This window comes from Ranitomeya variabilis, chromosome 5, assembly GCF_051348905.1.
Source record: "Ranitomeya variabilis isolate aRanVar5 chromosome 5, aRanVar5.hap1, whole genome shotgun sequence".
Taxonomy (NCBI): Eukaryota; Metazoa; Chordata; class Amphibia; order Anura; family Dendrobatidae; genus Ranitomeya; species Ranitomeya variabilis.
The window spans coordinates 473,219,443-473,245,091 of NC_135236.1; the positions used below are offsets into that span (position 1 = coordinate 473,219,443).

Genomic DNA, 25,649 nt, shown 5'->3' on the forward strand with positions numbered 1-25,649 from the left:
AAACCTTCCAAGAACAATGGACAACTGGCAAGGACTAATGAATCCTGCAACCTTAAATACCCCAGTCAGCACTGCATTTCAGCAGGGACACCTGCCCAGGATTGCAACCCAGGGACAACTGTATTACCACCAACAACCACCGGAGGGAACCCAAGAGCAGAATTCACAACAGGGATTATACACAGCTCAGCAGTCAAAGAACAGCTAGATCTGCAGTAGATAAAACAGTAGCCCAGTAAGTGACAAATCACTGGAGTCAGGGTCTTTTCCCTATATTATGCTGCTTTCGAATGAGGTTGAAAAATCCTGGTGACAGATTTCCTTTAAATCTGGGCTCAAATGGCCATAGTAAAACTGAAGCCAGTAGTGATGAGCGAGTGTGCTCGTTGCTCGGGTGGTCTCCGAGTGTTTGTAAGTACTCGGAGATTTAGTTTTTGTTGACACACCTGCATGATTTACGGCTGCTAGCCAGGCTGAGTACATGTGGGGGTTGCCTGGTTGCAAGGGAATCCCCACATGTGTTCAAGCTGTCTAACAGCCGTAAATCATGCAGCTGCGGCGAAAAAAAATAAATCTCCGAGCAGTCACAAATACTCGGAGGACCCCCGAGCTACGAGTACACTCGCTCATTACTAGAAGCCAGTCATGTCCGCAAATAGCAGCTTTGTGTGATTGTCTGCATAGCAATGACCAAAACATCTGCCTAGGGCTTTATTCACACATCAGTATTTTAGATCAGAATTCATTAGTATTTATAAGCCAAAACCAGGAGTGGAACAGTCAGAGGGAAAGTATAATAGAAACACATCACCACTTCTGGATTTATCACCCACTACTGGTTTTGGCTTATAAATACTAAAGTTGAAAAAAACTCACCAAATGCTCAATGTGTGCACGTGGCTCAACATCCCTTAATAGGGCTTCTGCAAGTTTTGCTCAGGCCACTACATTTAGCAGGTCCCAGAGACACCGTGTCTTTCACACTTTAATTCCTATTCAGGGAACTGAGCTTAAACAGGGCCTATTGGGTTTCATCCAAGGATTGGCTGCTGGCCAAGGATTGTGACGTGCCAGGTCAGAAGCAGAGGGAGCCGAGTGAGAACAGGATCTAAAGTCAGGCACAAGGTCAGGAGGAAGCCGAGATCAATGGTAGGAGGACAGAATCAGAGACAGAATCGTAAGGCAGACAGGAAGTCAAAAGAGTCCAAAATCCGCCAAGCAATCTCTATAGAAAAAGTAGTAGTAGTTTGGGTCACACTGAAGGCTTTAGTGACTTTAAGGACCTGTGCACACATTGCGGATTTGTCACAGATTTGTCGTTTTGTTTTTTTTTGCACAGATTTGACAAAATATCTGAAAGGTTTCCTGATGCCAGCGCAGTGAATGACAATACTGAAGTTTCATAGACACGTTGCTTATTTGTGACTTGCAGATTTGGTGCAGAATTAAACCTGCTGCATGTCAATTCTTTTAGGGTATGTGCACACGGTCAGTATTTGGCAGCGCTTTGGACGCAGCACATGTCTGCTATGTCCAAAGCGCAGCTGGCTGTTGAACCCAAGTGAATCCACATGTGTTCATTGAACCATATTGAAGATACATTGTACGGGTGACATTTATCTTGCCGAGACTCGCGTCTCCGCAAGATAAATAGACATGCTGCGGTCTGGAAAGACGCGCCACATGTCCGTCTCCACAGGTAAGCTATACACTATACTATAATATCTGGATGCTGCTCGTTCGATGCAATTACTGATCTTCTGAACATAGCCTCACCGTTTTTGTGGCAGATTTAACTCATACTAATGAGTGGGGAAAAAGCTGCACCAAAATTGAATATAAAAAAGCTTAATAAACTATGCAAAATTAGCGTATTTTATGCTGCCCTTTTCCTGCCAAGATATGCAGAAATGGTGCTGAAATTTCTGAACCAAAAACGAAACATGTGCACATATCCTTACCCTTCCCACAACAGGCAATTTTCATTTTTGCTCTTTTGTTTTTCCTCTCCTTCTTCCAAGATCCATAACTTTTTTTCCCAGCGACACAACCATACGAGGGCTTGTATTCTTGAAGGACTATTTGTAGTTTATAGGATGGAAGTGCCGAGGTAATCCTTCCCTCTTTTCACCATGCACTTTACCGTAGAATAAATTGAATAACAAGAATGAAAATTCCAAATTGGGTTTAATGGGTTAAAAATTCATAAATTATTTTGCGGGGTTTGTGTTTATGGCATTCAGTATGCAGTAAAAAAAATACTAAGCTAGTATGGTTTTTCATTTATTTATAAAAAAAAAAATAAATCAGAAAATAAAATTTCACTTGTGTTACCATTTTCTGAGACCCATACCTTTTTTTTTTATTTTTCTGACAATGGGGCTGTGTGTTGTTTTGTTTTTACTGTTTTCAATTGTATTATTTTGGGGTGCATACAATGTTTTGATTGCATTTTAACACATCTTTGGGTGAAGGTGCAACTGCTGAAATACAGCAGTTTTTATTTTTTTCCTGCTATGTTTACCATATGGATTAAATATTTTTTATATACACACATGGTCAAAATTGTTGGTACCCCTCGTTTAATGACAGAAAAACCCACAATGGTCACAGAAATAACTTGAATCTGACAAAAGTAATAATAAATAAAAGGTCTATGAAAATGAACAAATGAAAGTCAGACATTGCTTTTCAACCATGCTTCCACAGAATTGTTTCAAAAATTAAACTCATGAAATAGGCCTGGACAGAAATGATGGTACCCTTAACTTAATATTTTGTTGCACAAGCTTTTGAAGCAATCACTGCAATCAATTGATTCCTGTAACTGTCTATGTGACTTCTGCACCTCTCGACAGGTATTTTGGCCCACTCTTCAAGAGCAAACTTCTCCAGTTGTCTCGTGTTTGAAGGTTGCCTTTTCCAGATGGCATGTTTCAGCTCTTTCCAAAGATGCTCAATAGGATTTAGGTCAGGGCTCATAAAAGGCCACTTCAGAATAGTCCAATATTTTCCTCTTAGCCATTCTTGCATGTAGGGACAGTGTTCTTTTCTTGATATGCTTCATTTTTCCATCTGTAAACATATAGCTGATGTGACTTGCCAAAAAGTTCCATTTTTGTCTCATCTGTCCATAGGACATTCTTCCAGAAGCTTTGTGGCTTGTCAACATGTAGTTTGGCAAATTCCAGTCTGGCTTTTTTATTATTTTTTCAACAATGGTGTCCTCCTTGGTCATCTCCCATGAAGTTCACTTTGGCTCATACAACAACGGATGGTGCAATCTGACACTGATGTTCCTTGAGCTTGAAGTTCCCCTTTAATCTGTTTAAAAGTTTTTCTGGGCTCTTTTGTTACCATTCGTATTATCCGTCTCTTTGATTTGTCATCAATTTTCCTCCTGCGGCCATGTCCAGGAAGGTTGGCTACAGTCCCATGGATCTTAAATTTCTGAATAATATGTGCAACTGAAGTCACAGGAACATCAAGCTGCTTGTAGATGGTCTTATAACTTTTACCTTTAACATGTTTGTCTATAATTTTCTTTCTAATCTCCTGAGACAACTCTTTCCTCTGCTTCCTCTGGTCCATGTTGAGTGTGATACACACCATGTCACCAAACAGCACAGTGAGTATCTGTAGCCCTATATACAGGCCCACTCACTGATTCCAAGATTGTAGACACCTGTGATGCTAGTTAGTGGACACACCTTGATTTAACATGTCCCTTTTGGCACATTATTTTCAGGGGTACCATGATTTCTGTCCAGGCCTATTTTTTTTTTTTAAATTCTGTGGAAGCATGGTTGAAAAGCAATGTCTGACTTTCATTTGTTCATTTTCATAGGTCTTTTATTTATTATTACGTTTGTCAGATTCTAGTTATTTCTGTGACCATTGTGGGTTTTTCTGTCATTAAACGAGGGGTACCAACAATTTTGACCGCGTGTGTATTTGGATTGATCGGACTTTGTTTCTTTTTTAATGTTTCTTCTTTTTTTGAGAATAGGTAAATTCAACCTTGTATGTTTTGTATTTTTTTTAGAACAATTTATATTATTTCTTTTAGAAATAAGTAAATTTGTATTACTTTTTTTCTTAGTCTCCTTAGAAATCTTAAACTCTTGTACTATATACAGCAGTATTAAAATATTGCAGTATATTGTGAACTTAGCTAAATGCTGGACTGATGGGGGGCTCATATGTGCTAGTAAGGATGCCCAATCAAAATTGTGTCATTTAAATGCTGATGTCAGAAAATAACAAAAGTGTAACCAAACAAAAGTGTAGCCTGTGGTAAAAAGCCACATTCAATCCACTAGGGCTTTAAAGTAGTGAAACAGTATGAGTATGTGAAAGAAAAGTATATAAGATACTTATAGAGTGGTAAAGTCAGTCTTTGTGTGCCCCGTCACCCCAACGCACGTTTCGTTGCTACTTCATCAGGAGGCGCATGATTGGTGATTTCCTGTACTTTTATCCCTGCTGTATATACAAAGTGGTGCTTCTTCTCTTTTATTTTCTTTATTTTTTATTTTTGTTTTTTTCCAGACATTTTGTATGACTGAATTATTGTATTATTTTGCACAAATAATTATTTATATTGTCATGTATTTTGCACTTTATCTGGTCAGTCTGTTGAAGCTTAGCAGCCTCTGTAGGTTAATTATCAATTTTTTAATTTTGTTTAATAAAATTTGATATTTAAGGATTATACTCTGAGCATTTAGTTCTTTTTTCATTGCAGTTCTATTATTAAGTTGAGTTCTCTGTCCAAATAGTTTGACTCAGTTGGGGGCAATATTGTGTAAAATATTCTAAAATAGTATCAAGCATGCCACCGTTGGACACAACAGTGAATGAATCTTGATGTCTGGAGCAATAAATTACATGTTTCCAGTCTGATGGACAATCGTTTGGCAGATGCCTGGAGAATGCTATCTACGGAAATGCTAGTTGCATGTTATAAAATTTGATGGAGAAGAATTAGTGGTAAGGGCCTTTTATCAGTGTTTTCTCAAGGCCTCCTATTTTCAGTCAAGGTAATATTAATGCTACATGTTCCAGCATGATGGTGCCTCAGTGCACAAAGCAAGTCCAAAGGCATGGCTTGGCAAACTTGGTATGGTGAAGCTGGAGTGGTCTGCACAGAGTTCTGACCTTAACCCCATCACTCACATTTGGGGTGAACTCTTATCGCGAATATCTTTTCCAATATCAGAGCCTGACATCACAATTGTTTTTAAGGAAGAGTTAATAGAAACTTGAAAGCTATGCTCATAAATCTTGTGATAGACCTTCTTGGATGTGTGGAAGCTTTTGCAGCATCAAAAGGAGAACCAACCTCATATTTATGCCTTTCAACTTGCAATCAGAAATCAAGCAATTGCTTATAGGTACGATAGTCAGGTGTCCACATGCTTATGGCCAGATAGGTTATTTCTCAAAGCTTTGATTGCAATATGATGCAAAATAGGATCAAATTAAAAGATTGGCTTTAGGGAATAAGTGCTGGGATTTTTTTTAGGGCATTATATTAATTTAGCGTTCCTTTAAGCCTTAATCCACTCTTCCACATTAAGCTTTCTTGAACGCCTTCTACTATATTATAGTAATGCTGGAAAAAAAAATTTTTTTTTTCACTCCAATTTACAGTAATCCTGTATATACAAAAAAGTTTTTTTCTATTGAAATAAATTGAAAAAAGCAATTATTTCTGTGTAGGTAACGTTGGTAGTATCTACATAAAAGCATACCAGATATGGAGTGTTTACTGTGGCTTTGCTCTGAAACAACATTCTTCAAGTTGACCATTTCAAGACATTGCTGAAGTATATGCCATCATTTCTACATTTCAGATGTATCCTTAGATCCATTGGGTTTTCTAGATATGATCTTAAAACATTCAGTACTTTATATATTTTGTTATCTTAGCACATTTTCAACTCTGACATAGTTATTCTCTTTGTCAGCCTACCATATGGTGGCCACAGTGGTCTAGTTGTAATGTAATGTATGTTGTTTAACCTATTCGCTGGATTGTTTCTTTTTCATTAATATTTCATATCAAGTGCAGAAAGACCAGTATTAGTACCATATGCAATAGCGAGATTCTTGAAGGTGTGCCGGTTGTGTTTTATTTGTACAAATAGAGAAAAAAAGGTACCCTGTAGAGGTCTAGTTTACAAAATCATTCTGTGTGTTTTCTTCTAACAATAGAAATGCTCATGCCATGCATAAACATATAGTCATTTTACCCTGACTATTCTCTTTTCATAAATCCATGCATTGGACAATTTTTTCACCCATAAAAAGGCAAAATAGTCCATACGCATCCTATGAGAACTGATTTGGCTACGTGCGAGGCTCTGGAGTCCAGAGCCTTTCACCTAGCCAAATCAGTTCTCATACTTTGCACTGTCGAGGGGCAATAGCACAAAGCACAATGTCTCCAAATTGACATTCTTATTTGGCTTTATCCTGTCACATTTTAAGGCCCGTTAAAGAGTTGATAGTGACTTGTAGGACTGCTGCTTCCAAAAGGTGGCACTATAGAGTTCAAGTCCTCTTCCTCTCTGAAGAGGCAATTTGCATATTAAATTTCCCAGAGGAGCATTGCACGGTGAATAAGCCTCTTTACATTGGCATGTAGAGCCAGTATGTATGTTGCTCTCTGCAGTAAAAAACATTACCCCTTAGTGTTATACTAGTAATTAACAAAAAAACAAATTCTATACATATATATTTTGTCTGGGTCAACAAATCCATGCAGTTGATAAGTTTAATTCTCTACCTGCAATTTACAAATCAAATGCTATTTTCTATTTTTTTAGTAATATAATTTATGTTTATTTACAGATTGTTGCATTAAGGGAACAAAATGCTCATATTCAGAGAAAGATGGTCACTGGGGAAGCGACGGATCAGGAGCCTATGGATGCAATGGAGCAAGGACAAAAGGTTCATGACAAGGTCAGCATAATAAATATATATACCATATATTTATACATTTTTTTACAATGTAAACTAATCAACTAATTTATAGGTTACATCGGAATATTGTTTGAGTATTGGCACCATAATATTTATATTTCCAAAATATCACAAATAATACAGTGATTCACCACAGTGTTAGACAAAAAATGACAGAAAATGACAATTATACCTCATCATCATACTGATAATTATACTGCAGATGAGCTCCTTTTCTATTGAATAGGTGAACATCGCCAGTTCTCTGCAACAGCCCCTACACACTGAGTTTACAACTAGCCGCTGATCTGGTATTCATTAATATCATATACATGGGGTTGTTATGATGGTATATAAATGTAATCATTTCAATATCATCTAATATACTTTGCTTTTCTAATTGACATGTTTATGATTCCTTCTTATTATCTGTGAATGAAAACATTCTTATTTGCATTTAGAGGTGAAAAATTGGTAATAACGCGGTCCTTTAATTTATGACTGACATTACAGTCTAAGCAATTTGATGTAAGCTAAAAACACCAAGAGTGGAGAACTGTCTCTTGTCCTGGACTTCAGGGTGATAGCTCTCATCTTCATTGATATATTGTTTAAAGAAAAAATAAGAAAGTAATAGAAAATCTGCTCGTTATACTTATGTTGCGTTTTTTGTGTTATGCTTTTATAGCTTTCATATTGGTGCATGTAAACTGTTCCAACCCTCGACCCAACAGCTATGTCCAGCTATCGCCCAATATCGCTGCTCCCATCCGCTTCCAAACTCTTGGAGCAGCACGTCCATGCTGAACTTTCCTCCCACCTCTCATCTAACCTGCTCTTTGACAATCTACAATCTGGTTTTCGCCCCATCACTCAACTGAGACAGCCCTGACCAAAATTACTAATGACCTACTTACAGCCAAAGCTAACGGACAATACACTGTACTCCTCCTTCTAGACCTGTCCTCTGCTTTTGCCACAGTTGACCACTGCCTCCTACTACAGATCCTCTCCTCCTTTGGCATCAAAGACCTCGCCCTATCCTGGATCTCCTCATACCTTTCCAACCGCACATTCAGCGTCTCCCACTCCCACACCTCCTCATCCTACCCTCTCTCTGTTGGAGTCCTCCAAGGCTCTGTTCTAGGACCCCTACTCTTCTCAATCTACACACGTGGCCTGGGACAACTCATAAAGTCCCATGGATTCCTGTACCACCTTTATGCTTATGATACTCGGATCTACCTTTCTAGACCAGACGTCACCTCTCTGCTGTCCAGAATCCCGGAGTGTCTATTAGCCATATCTTCCTTCTTCTCCTCTCGCTTTCTCAAACTCAATGTGGACAAATCTGAACTCATCATCTTTCCTCCATCTCAGAGATCTTCCATACCTGACCTATCTATCTCAATTAACGACATCACGCTTTCCCCCGTACTGGAATTGCGCTGCCTCGGAGTAACCTGTTATGGTTTCCAATGGCAAGGAAACATCAGAAGCATAGAATAAACGGACAAGCTCTCGGGTGATGGAAACTAGAGCTGACCGCGATGCTAAACCTACACACCACACTAGAAGTAGCCAGGGGGCATTCCTGCGTTGTCTCTAGATGCCGCGCGCCAGCCGGAGAACTAACTACCCCTGGTAGAAGAAAACACAGTCCTGGCTTGCCTCCAGAGAATGTCCCCACAGGAGATAGGAGCCCCCCACATATAATAACGGTGAGAGCAGATGAAAAGACACACGTAGTATGAAAGCAGATTTAGCACAGAGAGGCCCGCTAACTAAATAGCAGAAAGATACAACAGAGGACTTCGCGGTCAGCTGCAAAACCCTTCAAAACACCATCCTGAAATTACCTTAACTCATGTGACAACTCATGCCACTGGAGTGGTAATTTCAGCCCAACAAGAGCTTCCAGCTGCAGAGATTCACATAAGTGCAAACTGGACAAAACATACAAAAATAGACTTAAGGACTAAAGTGTCCAACTTAGCTGAGCAGAAAACTGGGAGCAGGAACATGCAACAGAATCACTCTGGATACATTGATGGCCAGCATTAGAATGACTGAGGAGCAAGGTTAAATAGGATACTCCCACATCCTGATAGGAACAGGTGAACTGAGAAGGCAAAGCTTGCAGGACACCAGTACCACAAGAGACCACCGGGGGAGCCCACGAACCGAATCACAACAGTACCCCCCCCTTAAGGAGGGGGCACCGAACCCTCACAAGAACCACCAGGGCGATCTGGATGAGCCCTATGAAAGGCACGGACCAAATCCGAAGCATGAACATCAGAAGCTGTAACCCAAGAATTATCCTCTTGACCGTAACCCTTCCATTTCACCAGATATTGAAGTCTCCGTCTGGAAACACGGGAGTCCAAGATTTTCTCCACCACGTACTCCAATTCACCCTCAACCAGCACAGGAGCAGGAGGCTCAACAGAAGGCACAAGTGGTACCTCATACCTCCGCAATAATGACCGATGGAAGACATTATGGATAGCAAAGGATGCTGGGAGGTCCAACCGAAAAGACACAGGGTTAAGAATTTCCAAAATCTTATAAGGACCGATGAACCGAGGCTTAAACTTAGGAGAAGAGACCCTCATAAGGACAAAATGGGAGGACAACCACACCAAGTCCCCAACACGAAGACGAGGACCAACACGACGATGGCGATTAGCAAAACGTTGAGTCCTCTCCTAGGACAACTCCAAATTGTCCACCACCTGCCCCCAAATACGATGCAACCTATCCACCATGGTATCCACTCCAGGACAATCCGAAGACTCCACCTGACCAGATGAAAAACGAGGATGGAACCCTGAATTGCAAAAGAAAGGGGAGACCAAAGTGGCAGAACTGGCCCGATTATTAAGGGCAAACTCAGCCAACGGCAAAAAGGAGACCCAGTCATCCTGATCAGCAGACATGAAACACCTCAAATAAGTCTCCAAGGTCTGATTAGTACGTTCCATCTGGCCATTTGTCTGGGGATGAAATGCAGACGAAAAAGACAAATCAATGCCCATCCTGGCACAAAACGCCCGCCAAAATCTGGACACAAACTGGGATCCCCTGTCGGAAACGATATTCTCCGGAATACCATGCAGCCGAACCACATTCTGAAAAAACAGGGGCACCAACTCAGATGAGGAAGGCAGCTTGGGCAAGGGCACCAAATGAACCATCTTAGAAAAGCGGTCACACACCACCCAAATGACGGACATCTTCTGAGAAACAGGGAGATCAGAAATAAAATCCATAGAGATGTGTGTCCAAGGCCTCTTAGGAACAGGCAAGGGCAACAACAACCCACTAGCCCGAGAACAACAAAGCTTGGCCCGAGCACAAACATCGCAAGACTGCACAAAAGTACGCACGTCCCGAGACAGGGAAGGCCACCAGAAGGACCTAGCCACCAAATCTCTGGTACCAAAAATTCCCGGATGACCTGCCAACGCAGAAGAATGAACCTCCGAGATGACTCTATTGGTCCACTCATCCGGCACAAACAATCTACCAGGCGGACAACGATCAGGCCGATCCGCCTGAAACTCTTGTAAAGCACGTCGCAGGTCTGGGAAGACAGCAGACAATATCACCCCATCCTTAAGTATACCCGTAGGTTTAGAATCACCAGGGGAATCAGGTTCAAAACTCCTAGAAAGGGCATCCGCCTTCACATTCTTAGTACCTGGCAGATATGAAACCACAAAATTAAACCGGGAGAAAAACAACGACCAGCGCGCCTGTCTAGTATTCAGACATCTGGCCGACTCAAGATAAATCAAATTTTTGTGATCAGTCAAGACCACCACCTGATGTTTAGCACCCTCAAGCCAATGACGCCACTCCTCGAATGCCCACTTCATCGCCAAAAGCTCCCGATTACCAACGTCATAATTTCGCTCGGCGGGCGAAAATTTTCGAGAAAAGAACGCACAAGGTCTCATCACTGAACAATCTGAACTTTTCTGCGACAAAACCGCCCCCGCTCCGATCTCGGAAGCATCAACTTCCACCTGAAAAGGAAGAGAAACATCAGGCTGGCACAACACCGGAGCAGAAGAAAATCTCAATAGAAGAGGGGGAAAAAATGTACCCCAAAAAAAGAAATCTTCTGAACCCCAAAAACACACTTTGAACCTTTAACAAACAGAGAATTGGTCCGCAAAACCTGAAAAACCCTCCTAACTTGTTGAACATGAGATTCCCAGTCATCCGAAAAAATCAAGATATCGTCCAAATACACAATCATAAATTTATCCAGATATTCACGGAAAATATTGTGCATAAAAGACTGAAAGACCGAAGGGGCATTTGACAGACCAAAAGGCATCACCAAATACTCAAAATGGCCCTCGGGCGTATTAAATGCGGTTTTCCACTCATCCCCCTGCTTAATTCGCACCAAATTATACGCACCGCGAAGATCAATCTTAGAGAACCACTTCGCCCCCTCAATGCGAGCAAATAAATCTGTCAGCAATGGCAAAGGATACTGATACTTGACTGTGATCTTATTCAAGAGTCTATAATCAATACAAGGTCTCAAAGAACCATCGCTTTTAGCTACGAAAAAGAACCCCGCTCCAAGAGGAGACGAAGAAGGACGAATATGTCCCTTTTCCAAGGACTCCCTAATATACTCTCGCATGGCAGCATGTTCAGGTACAGACAGATTGAATAGACGACCCTTAGGAAATTTACTGCCAGGGATCAAATCTATGGCGCAATCGCAATCTCTGTGAGGAGGAAGAGAATTAAGAGTAGATTCCTCAAAAACCTCACGATAATCAGACAAAAACTCAGGAATTTCAGAGGGAATAGATGAAGCAATGGAGACCAAAGATGTGTCCCCATGATTTCCCTGACATCCCCAGCTTAGTACAGACATTGTTTTCCAGTCAAGGACTGGGTTATGAGTTTGCAACCATGGCAATCCCAGCACCAACACATCATGTAGATTATACAGTACAAGGAAACGAATCACCTCTTGATGGTCTGGAGTCATACGCATAGTCACTTGTGTCCAGTATTGTGGTTTATTACTAGCCAATGGTGTAGAATCAATACCCTTTAAAGGTATAGGAACTTCCAGAGGCTCTAGATCAAACCCACAGCGCCTGGCAAAGGACCAATCCATAAGACTCAAAGCGGCGCCAGAATCCACATACGCATCCGCAACAATAGAAGATAACGAACAAATTAGAGTTACAGACAGAATAAACTTGGACTGCAAAGTGCCAATAGCAGAGGATTTATCAACTTTCTTTGTTCGTTTAGAGCATGCTGATATAACATGAGTAGAATTTCCACAATAGAAGCACAAATGATTTTTGCGCCTATAAATCTGTCGTTCGCTTCTGGACAGAAAGCTATCACATTGCATACCATTTTCGAAATTTTTGGCAATATATTTAGGCTTCATCTTGCCCCTGAGAGAGGGCTATTAGGGCTTTCTCAGCCTGAATCTCCAAATTTGGTTCCTCATAAAGCAACCCCAAAGCCAGAAAAAACGCATCCACATTGAGCAACGCAGGATCCCCTGGTGCCAATGAAAATGCCCAATTTTGGGGGTCACCCCGCAGTAAAGAAATAACAATTTTTACTTGCTGGGCAGGATCTCCAGCAGAATGAGATCTCAGCGAAAGAAACAATTTACAATTGTATTTAAAATTTAGAAAACAAGATCGATCTCCAGAAAAAAACTCCGGTATAGGAATTTTAGGTTCAGACCGAGGAGCATGTAACAAAAAATCTTGTATATTCTGAACTTTAGAGGCAAGATTATTCAAATTGGTAGCCAGACTCTGGGGATCCATATTTCAACAGATAAAGTCTGAGCCATTCAGGGGTTAAGAGGAGAGGAAAACAGGAGACTGCAATTAGAGCTGGAGTGCAACTTCAGAGGAAGGAAAAAAAAAAAAAAAGGTTTCAAACAGTTCCTTTTCTCTCCTGCTTCAGCCTATAGATTAAACATTTTGGGCTGGCCATACTGTTATGGTTTCCAATGGCAAGGAAACATCAGAAGCATAGAATAAACGGACAAGCTCTCGGGTGATGGAAACTAGAGCTGACCGCGATGCTAAACCTACACACCACACTAGAAGTAGCCAGGGGGCATTCCTGCGTTGTCTCTAGATGCCGCGCGCCAGCCGGAGAACTAACTACCCCTGGTAGAAGAAAACACAGTCCTGGCTTGCCTCCAGAGAATGTCCCCACAGGAGATAGGAGCCCCCCACATATAATAACGGTGAGAGCAGATGAAAAGACACACGTAGTATGAAAGCAGATTTAGCACAGAGAGGCCCGCTAACTAAATAGCAGAAAGATACAACAGAGGACTTCGCGGTCAGCTGCAAAACCCTTCAAAACACCATCCTGAAATTACCTTAACTCATGTGACAACTCATGCCACTGGAGTGGTAATTTCAGCCCAACAAGAGCTTCCAGCTGCAGAGATTCACATAAGTGCAAACTGGACAAAACATACAAAAATAGACTTAAGGACTAAAGTGTCCAACTTAGCTGAGCAGAAAACTGGGAGCAGGAACATGCAACAGAATCACTCTGGATACATTGATGGCCAGCATTAGAATGACTGAGGAGCAAGGTTAAATAGGATACTCCCACATCCTGATAGGAACAGGTGAACTGAGAAGGCAAAGCTTGCAGGACACCAGTACCACAAGAGACCACCGGGGGAGCCCACGAACCGAATCACAACAGTAACCCTTGACTCTGCCCTGGCCTTTAAACTGCACATCCAAGCTCTCCCCACCTCCTGTCGCCTCCAGCTCAAAAATATCTCCAGAATCCGTCCTTTCCTCAACCGTCAATCTACTAAAATGCTTGTGCATGCCCTCATCATCTCCCGCCTTGACTACTGCAACATCCTTTTCTGTGGCCTCTTTGCTAACACCTTTGCACCTCTCCAGTCCATCCTTAACTCTGCTGCCCGACTAATTAATCTCTCTCCTTGCTACTCCTCCGCTTCCCCTCTCTGCAAATCTCTTCACTGGCTCCCATTCCCTCAGCGTATCCAGTTCAAATTACTAATACTGACTTACAAAGCCATCCATAACTTGTTTCCTCTATATATCTCTGAACTAATCTCCCTATATCTTCCCTCACGTAATCTCCCGTCCTCCCAAGACCTCCTTCTCTCCTCCACACTTATCCTTTCCTCACCCAACTGCCTCCAAGACTTCTCCAGAATATCTCCATCCTCTGGAATTCTTTGCCCCAACACGTCCGACTATCAACCATATTCGGATCCTTCAGACGTAACCTGAAAACCCACCTCTTCAGGAAAGCCTACAGCCTGCACTGACCCCGCTGCCTCCTCACCACTACTGAAGCTACCGCCTCACCAACACGGGTGCTCCTACAACCCTCAACCTATTGTCTCCATCCCCACCATCCTGTAGAATGTAAGCCCGCAAGGGCAGGGTCCTCGCCCCTCTATATCAGTCTGTCATTGTTAGTTTGCTTACTGTAAGTGATATCTGTAATTTGTATGTAACCCCTTCTCATGTACAGCACCATGGAATCAATGGTGCTATATAAATAAATAATAATAATAACTGTCTGAATTGGGAATGCTGCGTTAAGCGGTAAATATTATGTCTGTTCTACAGCAATGAATGTATATCGTAGGTAAGAGCCAGCAGCATCTTTTTTTAGTGTAGTGATGGTTAATACACATTTCCTTTACAGATGCCCCTTGGGAAAGTTGCTGTTTGATTGCCCGTGGGGCCTGGGAAGCTCAGTAAACAAATACTTTATATGAATTTACTATGTGTATTAAAGTGTGAACAAGCATTCCTAGGAATGTACAATTGTGCTTTCTATACATGCTAACGAACACTCAACAAACAATAAAAATTTGTCAAGCGAAATGATACTTTGGACAAAAGATAATTTTTCAGCAGCACATTTCCCTGTGTGAGCAGAACTCCTGCTGCCAAGAACAGTAGCAGCCTATGCACACTGAAAAGATAGATATTACAGATCGTTCAGTGAATATCTGAAGCTGCACTACCAAAAGTTGTTTTATTTTACTTTATTTTTATTAGCTTTCAATATTGTTATGAACTGTAGTATGGTACATTTTAAATATGTAGAAAAAATTATGCAATTACAGCTAAGTTGTCCAAAAATAATTGAATTTGAGTTGAATTTCCTGAACTTCACGGTTTCCTTTGAATTCAAATGTTTTGAGATTTGATTCAATTTGCTTTTCAGGAAAAAAATAAAAACTTGTCTGGTACAATTTCTCACACTGCTGAAGCACCAAGAAAGTGGGCTAATGTCATTTTGCGTGGCCTTGCTGGCTTCCCTATAGTGCCCTGCAACTATGACCTCTTACAGATTATCCTACCGTGCATGGGGGGGGGGGTTCAGTACCTGAGCCATCACAGATCAGCATTTCCCAGAGGAGCACAGTTTGTGCAGCAGAGTTGTTTTCCTTTCTCTCCTGTAGAGTGTAACATCTTATGATTAGCTGGGCCTTCTCTCTTCTGTAGATTGTAAGCTCTTCTGATCTCTCTCTTTCTCTCTCTTCTCTAGTGTGTAAGCTCTTATGATCTGCATGGTTCTCTCGCCTTTTCTCTTTCCTGTAGAGTGTAAGCTCTTATAGTCAGCGGAGTCCTCTCTTTCTCTTGTGCAGTGTTAAATCTTTTGAATAGCAGGGTCTTCTCTCTCTCTTCTGTAGTGTGTAAGCTCTTATGGTCAGCGGAGTCCTCTTTCTCCTGTGCAGTGTAAGATCTTTTGAATAGCAGGGTCCTCGTTCTCTTCTGTAGTGTGTAAGCTCTTATGGTCAGCAGAGTTCTCTCTCTCCTGTAGAATGTACGTTTTTATGATCAGCAAGGTTCTCTTTACCTCTGTCCTGTAGAATGTAAGCTCTTATGGGTCAGCGGAGTCCTCTCTGTCTGTGAATGGGCAAACAAGATCTTGACTTTCTTCCCTGGAATATTGGGTTTCACTATGTCTTCCATTTCATTAAGAATTTGCCCATAGCTCAGTTTTTGTACGTTCCTGTATCAAGATGGTCTAAACTACCAAATAATAGTTTGAGCTGTACAATGATGGCTGCTGTTTCAGGACTCTCTTGTAGAAGACACTGATGAAATAAACATCTTAGAGCCACCTCTTGCATCATGTGAATCATCTGAGGAGCCAAATTCTTGCCTTCCAGATCATTCCCACTAGATCTGTTATAACAGAATTGCCTGTGGAGTCAGAGGGACACAAAATTTCTTGTACTGGTGGACATATCTTGTGACAATCTGCCAATAGCTTTGAGGATGTGGACACTCCCAAATGCCATGCCGTTGATTAGTAAGACAGCTCTTACATTTTGGACATTCTATGAAATCTGTTGAAGGAAAGAGCGCAAATAGTGTCTTATCTGAGAAGTTTAAAAGGTTAATCCAGAAGATTGCACTCACCAGATATACAGTTAGGTCCATATATATTTGGACAAAGACAACATTTTTCTACTTTTGGTTATAGGCATTACCACAATGAATTTTAAACAAAACAATTCAGATGCAGTTGAAGTTCAGACTTTCAGCTTTCATTTGAGGGCATCCACATTAAAATTGGATGAAGGGTTTAGGAGTTTCAGCTCCTTAACCTGTGCCACCCTGTTTTTAAAGGGACCAAAAGTAATTGGACAATTGACTCCAAGGCTATTTCATGGACAGGTGTGGGCAATCCCTTCAATATGTAATTCTCAATTAAGCAGATAAAAGGCCTGGAGTTGATTTGAGGTGTGGTGCTTGCATTTGAAAGGTTTTGCTGTTAAGTAAACATGCGGTCAAAGGAGCTCTCCATGCAGGTGAAACAAGCCATCCTTAAGCTGCGAAAACAGAAAAAACCCATCCGAGAAATTGCTACATTATTAGGAGTGGCAAAATCTACAGTTTGGTACATCCTGAGAAAGAAAGAAAGCACTGGTGAACTCATCAATGCAAAAAGACCTGGGCGCCCACGGAAAACAACAGTGGTGGATGATCACAGAATAATCTCCACGGTGAAGAGAAACCCCTTCACAACAGCCAACCAAGTGAACAACACTCTCCAGGAGGTATGCGTATCAATATCCAAATCTACCATAAAGAGAAGACTGCATGAAAGTAAATACAGAGGGTTCACTGCACGGTGCAAGCCACTCATAAGCATCAAGAATAAAAAGGCTAGACTGGACTTTGCTAAAAAAAATCTAAAAAAGCCAGCACAGTTCTGGAAGAACATTCTTTGGAGAGATGAAACCAAGATCAACCTCTACCAGAATGATGGAAAGAGAAAAGTATGGCGAAGGCGTCGTACAGCTCATGATCCAAAGCATACCACATCATCTGTAAAACACGGTGGAGGCAGTGTGATGGCTTGGGCATGCATGGCTGCCAGTGGAACTAGGTGACTAGTGTTTATTGATGATTAGTGTTGAGCATTCCGATACCGCAAGTATCGGGTATCGGCCGATACTTGCGGTATCGGAATTCCGATACCGAGATCCGATACTTTTGTGGTATCGGGAATCGGTATCGGGATTAATATCAATGTGTAAAAGAAAGAATTAAAATAAAAAATAGGGATATACTCACCTCTCCGGCGGCCTCTGGACTTTACCGCCGTAACCGGGAGCCGTTGTACCTAAGAATGCGCGCTTGAAGGGCCTTAGATGACGTCACGGCGCTCTGATTGGTCCGTAGCGGTCGCGTGACTGCTACGTGACCAATCACAAAGCCGTGACGTCACCTAAGGTCTTTCAAGCGCTTGAAAGACCTTAGGTGACGTCACGGCTTTGTGATTGGTCGCGTAGCGGTCACGCGACCGCTACGCGACCAATCAGAAGCTGCGGACGTCTCCTAAGGTATTTAAAGCGCTTGAAAGACCTTAGGTGACGTCACAGCTTTGTGATTGGTCGCGTAGCGGTCACGCGACCGCTACGGACCAATCAGAGTGCCGTGACGTCATCTAAGGCCCTTCAAGCGCACATTTTTAGGTACAACGGCTCCCGGTTACAGCGGTAAAGTCCAGGGCGCATCAGAGGGTGAGTATATCCCTATTTTTTATTTTAATTCTTTCTTTTACACATTGATATGGATCCCAGGGCCTGAAGGAGAGTTTCCTCTCCTTCAGACCCTGGGAACCATACAAGATACCGTCCGATACTTGGTGTCCCATTGACTTGTATTGGTATCGGGTATCGGTATCGGATTAGATCCGATACTTTGCCGGTATCGGCCGATACTTTCCGATAACGATACTTTCAAGTATCGGACGGTATCGCTCAACACTATTGATGATGTGACACTGGACAGAAGCAGCCGAATGAATTCTGAGGTCTTCAGAGCCGCCATACTGTGTGCTCAGATCCAGCCGAATGCAGCCAAACTGATTGGTCGCCGTTTCATACTACAGATGGACAATGACCCAAACATAAAGCTAAAGCAACCCAGGAGTTTATTAAAGCAAAGAAGTGGAATATTCTTGAATGGCCAAGTCAGTCACTTGATCTCAACCCAATTGAGCATGCATTTCACTTGTTAAAGACTAAACTTCAGACAGAAAGGCCCACAAACAAACAGCAACTGAAAACCACCACAGTGAAGGCCTGGCAGAGCATCAAAAATGAGGAAACACCGCGTCTGGTGATGTCCATGAGTTCAAGACTTCAGGCAGCCATTGCAAACAAAGGGTTTTCAACCAAGTACTAAAAATGAACATTTCATTAAAAATTATTGAATCTGTCCAATTACTTTTGGTCCCTTTAAAAACAGGGGGGCACCTGTTAAGGAGTTGAAACTCCTAAACCCTTCATCCAATTTTAATGTGGATACCCTCAAATGAAAGCTGACAGTCTGAACTTCTGCTGCATCTGAATTGTTTTGTTTAAAATTCATTGTCGTAATGTCTATAACCAAAATTAGAAAAATGTTGTCTCTGTCCAAATATATATGGACCTAACTGGAGCTGAGTTGAAGCATTGAAAGGATTCGCTGCAGCAGATCCACGAGTCCAGGAAGGACCAGCCGTTAGATACAGATTGGGATAATTGTGGTAAATTTCTGTGCTGCTGAATCACTAGAATTTCAGAATTATTAGTACATTTGGCTTTATTAGTCTACGCAATTCAGAGTTCAAGACTCCTTCATTAGGAAACACCACAGGAGCATCCACAATTATCCCAATCATTTTGGACATTCTGTGATCTTGTCTAGGGAGATAAGTAAATTAAAGCCATAAAATGCATTTTGCATTAATTAAAAATAGGTTTCCCTCCAGTGTTCATTTATTAATCATTTCCTGACCTTGCTCCATCCATCTAATATATGTTCAGAAATATCCTGATGTCTGGTTCATCTTGCCCAGGTTTTGCACAGCTTATAAGGATCTACTTTGAGAAGGTAATTCTTCAGGCCATTGTATAATGTAGATAAAAGATACTTTCTGTAGGTTTTGGCCTACAATCTCATCTAATGTGTGTGTCAGTGCCTCCATTCTTACTCACAAAAGAAGTATGCTCATAAGAGATGTAAGAAATGGCTGTTCGGGAGCAAGAATATATTATTTCTCTCTGTAAAAGAAAGCCATCACTTCTCGTTAACATTAATCATATCTTTTACTATCCTGATACCTCTATCTTGTTACTCAGTAAGCCTTCCAGAATCGTCACTCTGTGAGAGCTCTGGGTGAGACCACAGCTGCATGCATTTTGAAATGGAAAAAGGAATCTTAAATACTTTCTGGACTTTTTTTCCTGTAACTATGATGTCTCTGAGCAGCGACAAACATCTACCTAATTGTGGGTATTTAGTAGTGACATAACAAGAGTCCAATGGGCCATGGTGTAAAATTTGAACCTGGGCCCCCACCTACATGTTTGTCAGATGCAGGGCCGGATTTAGGAGGTGGGTGGCCCGGGGCCCATTTTGGAGGGAGGCCCATTTTTCAAGGTGCTGCAATATGTAATGCAAAAACACAAAATGAAACGAACGCAAGTTTATTTACAAAAATCATTTACACAGAGTAATTCAAGTAAAATCATTTATTTTTTACAATCCGAGCACATTCCTTGATTTTTGTGCTGCAAAATCACTAATGATGTCACTAAAGTCCAATTCACGCAGTATATCTGACCTTGTCAACCCTTGAAGTCCTGAAAGGGCGTTAAAGATTAAAATATGTACATATGTATGTATGTATATTGTAGAAATTTGGGCTGTCTATATCAAAGACTGCTGCGGGGCTCTATATGTCAGAGGCTTCTGCTGGGCTGTATATATATGAGAGGCTTCTGCTGGGCTGTATATATATGAGGGGCTTTTGCGGGGCTCTATATGTGAGAGGCTTCTGCTGGGCTGTATATATATGAGGGGCTTCTGCGGGGCTCTATATGTCAGAGGCTTCTGCTGGGCTCTATATGTATGAGGGGCTTCTGCTGGGCTGAATATGTATGAGAGGCGTCTGCTGGGCTGTATATATATGAGAGGCTTCTGCTGGGCTGTATATATATGAGGGGCTTCTGCGGGGCTCTATATGTCAGAGGCTTCTGCTGGGCTGAATATGTATGAGAGGCTTCTGCTGGGCTGTATATATATATGAGGGGCTTCTACTGGGCTGTATATATATGAGGGGCTTCTGCTGGGCTGAATATGTATGAGAGGCTTCTGCTGGGCTGTATATATATGAGGGGCTTCTGCTGGGCTGTATATATATGAGGGGCTTCTGCGGGGCTCTATATGTCAGAGGCTTCTGCTGGGCTGTATATATATGAGAGGCTTCTGCTGGGCTGTATATATATATGAGGGGCTTCTGCGGGGCTCTATATGTCAAAGGCTTCTGCTGGGCTGTATATATATGAGAGGCTTCTGCTGGGCTGTATATATATGAGGGGCTTCTGCGGGGCTCTATATGTCAGAGGCTTCTGCTGGGCTCTATATGTATGAGAGGCTTCTGCTGGGCTCTATATGTATGAGAGGCTTCTGCTGGGCTGAATATGTATAAGAGGCTTCTACTGGGCTGTATATATATGAGGGGCTTCTGCTGGGCTGTATATATATGAGGGGATTCTGCTGGACTGTATATATATGAGGGACTTCTGCTGGGCTGTATATATCAGAGGCTGTTTACCTGTATATATCAGAGACTGTTGCTGTGCAGGCTGTATGTGTTTGAGAGGCTTCTGCTGGGCCGTATATGTATGAGAGGCGTCTGCTGGGCTGTATATGTATGAGAGGCTTCTGCTTGGCTGTATATATATGAGGGGCCTCTGCCGAGCTGTATATATACATATATATATATATATATATATATATATATATATATATATATATATATATATATATATATATATATATATATATATACTGTATATATATATATATATATATATATATATATAGGGCTGCTGCTGGGCTGTATATATTAGAAGCTACAAGTGGGCTGTATATATATGAGGGGCTGCTGCTGGGCTGTATATATCAGAGGCTGTTGCTGTGCTGGCTGTATATAGAATAGAGGCTGAGGGGCTGTATAAAGTGTATACACAGCAATATACTGTAAACGGGTCCACACTATATACATACAGTCAGCGTCGGACTGGCCCACCGGGAGATCGGAGAATCCTCCGGTGGGCCCGCCTCCCAGTGGGCCCTCCCCCTCACCAGCAACAGACTCCTGCCTCACTCATTAGCGCCTGCTCTGCCCTGTATTAGGATTGCGGCGCCTGCACCCAGCGGTGAGTTCGTTATTCCACACCCGGTGCCGGCCGTCTGCACTGCTCAGCAACAAGTGATGTGAGGTGAGCGCTTTCTCATCACCTGCTGCGGCTTTTACTGATCTTGTGGCACTCACCGCTCTATCAGCTGTGGCGTGCTGGATGAGATCAATAGAACGAAGCCCCAGCAGCAGCAGGTGATGAGAAAGCGCTCACCTCACATCACTCCTTGCTGAGCAGTGCAGACGGCCGGCACCGGGTGTGGAATAACACACCACGCACTGCACACAGCCTCTAGAGCGGAGTTGATTTTTTGAGGGCCATGGCATGATGTCACCGGAAGAGGCGGGGCCTCCATCAGACCAGTGATCTGAAAGCAGGAAGCAGCGTTGTTCTGAGGCTGCTACTTGGAGAGGAATGAAATGAGAGGCTGCACCATGGAGCCCCCTGAGGAGAGGACCGAGAAGCTGCACAATGGACCCTTGCACCAATAGGAATGAAGACCCAGGATTCAGTGGGAGTGGTGAGAGGATGTATTTTGGAAAGGGTTGATGTAACTTGAGTGGGGCTTGTAAAGGGAAGATGATGAGGGGCTGTGTGGAGAAGGGGAGATGATAATGATGGGCTGTATGGAAAAAGGGTCATGATGAGGGGCTGTGTGAAAAGCGGGATGATGAGGGGGCTGTATGGAGAAGGAGGGATGATGAGGCTGCGTGGCGAAGGAGGGATGATGAGGCTGCGTGGCGAAGGAGGGATGATGAGGCTGCGTGGCGAAGGAGGGATGATGAGGCTGCGTGGTGAAGGAGGGATGATGAGGCTGCGTGGCGAAGGAGGGATGATGAGGCTGCGTGGCGAAGGAGGGATGATGAGGCTGCGTGGCGAAGGAGGGATGATGAGGCTGTGTGTCACGTTTATGTATCCTGTGTCTTGTGTGTGACTGGTGTGTGTCACGTGTATGTATCCTGTGTCTAGCGTGTGACTGGTGTGTGTCACGTGTATGTATCCCGTGTCTAGCGTGTGACTGGTGTGTGTGTCACGTGTATGTATCCTGTGTCTAGCGTGTGACTGGTGTGTGTGTCACGTGTATGTATCCTGTGTCTAGCGTGTGACTGGTGTGTGTCACGTGTATGTATCCTGTGTCTAGCGTGTGACTGGTGTGTGTCACGTGTATGTATCCTGTGTCTAGCGTGTGACTGGTGTGTGTCACGTGTATGTATCCTGTGCCTAGCGTGCTTGACCAGATGGAAGCTAAGGGAAGACTCTGCAGCTAGTACCCCTTAAGCATGGTGGGCCCTTAGAATGATTTTCTCTGGTGGGCCCAAGCTACTCCAGTCCGACGCTGCATACAGTATACACAGACACACTGTAATGCAGGATATAGTGTGGACCTGTATATACAGTATGGTACTGTGTAGGACAGGAGCTGCAAGAAAGATACACAGACAGACAGACACACATAGACACACACACAGACAGAGATCATACTCACCCACCGTGACACTGTGAAGACTGAACCACTTCACCTCTGTAGCTTCAGTGACTGAAGATCCAGAGTGAAGTCCTGCTGCGCCCCGCGGTGGAGAATCCTCTTCTCGCACCGACATCGTGGCTCCGCCTCCTTCCTCGAGCTGAACAAACTCTCATCTGACCTAATCCGAGGGAGCGATCATATAGCTGAATAGGTAGCGCCTAGAAGCCTCTGTTGGGATTGGAGAAGGCTGCCGCATGCCATAAGCTAAGCATTAGGTGCAGGGAGGGTACTAAGGAAGTCTGGCTAGGCTAGCCAGGTCAGTGGATGCTGACGCAGGTCAGGTGCCATGACTCTGCTGCTCTGTGCCAGCCACTGAGATGTAGGACCATAGCCAGGTCCCTACACTTTCAATAGTTTCTCTTTTGTTAAATATTCCTTATCACTAGAAATGGTTCACAGCAAAGAGACGTGTATTTTACATGTTTTGAGATATTTATCCCTATATTGGTGGGAGGCCCCCGCTTGGTGGGTGGCCCAGGGCCCGGGCCCCTTGGGCCCACCCCTAAATCCGGGCCTGGTCAGATGTATGGGCCCTTGTAGCATTTTAGAGCCTATGAAAACATAACTGTTCGCCCTCTCATGTACTAGTGTCCCCCATCTGGTAGTATTGTCCCCCATTTTGGCCCTTCCTGTAATAATGTCCCCATCCTGTGTCCTTGTCCTGTAATAATGTCCCCCATCCTGGTCCCTTCCTATAATAATGTCCTCCATCCTGGCTTTAAAGCTCTGTTGTTTCTCTCCCAGTGCCAGAGTTCAATGGTCTCAGTACAAAATTTGGACCTGGGTCTCCACCTGCATGCTGGAGAGATGTATGGGCCCTTGTAGTGTCCCAGATCCTATAAAGACATATGTGTTTACGCCAATGTAATAATGTCCCCCTTCATGTAAAAATATCCCCCATCCTGGGTCACTACCATGTATAATATCCTCCATCCTGGGCCTTTTCGTGGTATAATGTCTGCCATACTGGGTCACTTCCAGTAATAATGTCCCTCATCCTGGTATAATATCTCCTATCCTGGCCCCTTCCAGTAATATATATCGACCATCCTGGTATATTGCCTCCTAAACTGGGCCCCTTCCTGTAAAATATATTCCCCATCCTGGTATAATGCCTTCCACGCTAGGTTCCTTCCAGTAATATATCCCCCACCCTGGTATAATGCCCCCATCTTGGGCAACTTCCAGTAATATATGTTCCCCATCTACTATATAATGGTCTAAGGGTTACTTCCGTCTGTCTGTCTGTCCTTCTGTCTGTCTGTCACAGATATTCATTGGTCATGGCCTCTGTCTGTCATGGAATCTAAGTCGCTGATTGGTCTCGGCAGCTGCCTGTCATGGCTGCCGTGACCAATCAGTGATGGGCATAGTCCGATTAGTCCCTCCCTACTCCCCTGCGGTCAGTGCCCGGCGCCCGCTCCATACTCCCCACAGTCACGGCTCACACAGGGTTAATGCCAGCGGTTACGGACCGCGTTATGCCGTGGGTAACTCACACCGTTACCGCCGCTATTAACCCTGTGTGACCACGTTTTTACTATTGAGGCTGCCTATGCAGCCTCAATTGTAAAAACATCTAATGGTAAAAATAATTTAAAAAAATAAATAAAAATCATTATATACTCACCTTTCCCGCTCCTCGCGATGCTCCAGGCAGGTTCCGGTGGAAGGATGGTCTGCGAAAAGGACCTGCCATGACATCACGGTCATGTGACTGCGACGTCATAGGTCTTGCGCGCCTGCGCGAGAAGGACCTGTCGTGACGTCACGGTCATGTGACCGCGACGTCATCACAGGTCCTGCGCGCCTGCGCGAGAAGGACCTGCCGTGACGACACGGTCATGTGACCGCGACGTCATCACAGGTCCTGCGTGCCTGTGCGAGAAGCAGGCAACAGAACTACAAGGGTACCATCGGAAGGTGAGTATATGTTTATTTTTTATTTTTTAACCTGTCACATACGTGGCTGGGCAATATACTACGTGGCTCTGTGCTGTATACTATGTCACTGGGCAATATACTACGTCACTGGGCAATATACTACGTCACTGGGCAATATACTACGTCGCTGGGCAATATACTACGTCACTGGGCAATATACTACGTGGCTGGGCAATATACTACGTAACTGGGCAATATAATACGTGGCTGGGCAATATACTACGTGGACATACATATTCTAGAATTCCCGATACGTTAGAATCAGGCCACCATCTAGTCTTTCTATAATGCCCCACATTCTGGTCCCATTCCAGTAATATATGTCCCCCATTCTAGGCCACTTCCAGTAATATATGTCCCCAATGCTGGTATTTTGTGCCCTATTCTGGGCTTTTTCCAGTAATAATGTCACTGTTCTGCAACTCTTCTCTTGCTCCAACAAATGTAAAGAAATAA

At 43.2% G+C, this 25,649-nt stretch overlaps 1 protein-coding gene across 11 annotated transcripts in view; it reads left to right on the top strand.

Annotated features, from left to right (window-relative positions):
• PPFIA2 (PPFI scaffold protein A2) overlaps positions 1 to 25,649 on the top strand; it is a 580,573-nt gene that overhangs the window by 376,386 nt on the left and 178,538 nt on the right. For all 11 annotated transcript variants that reach the window (XM_077265481.1, XM_077265479.1, XM_077265480.1 and 8 more), the window contains one exon: positions 6,859 to 6,972. In XM_077265481.1, coding sequence (XP_077121596.1) covers positions 6,859 to 6,972 — 114 coding nt within the window. The remainder of the gene's footprint in view (positions 1 to 6,858; positions 6,973 to 25,649) is intronic.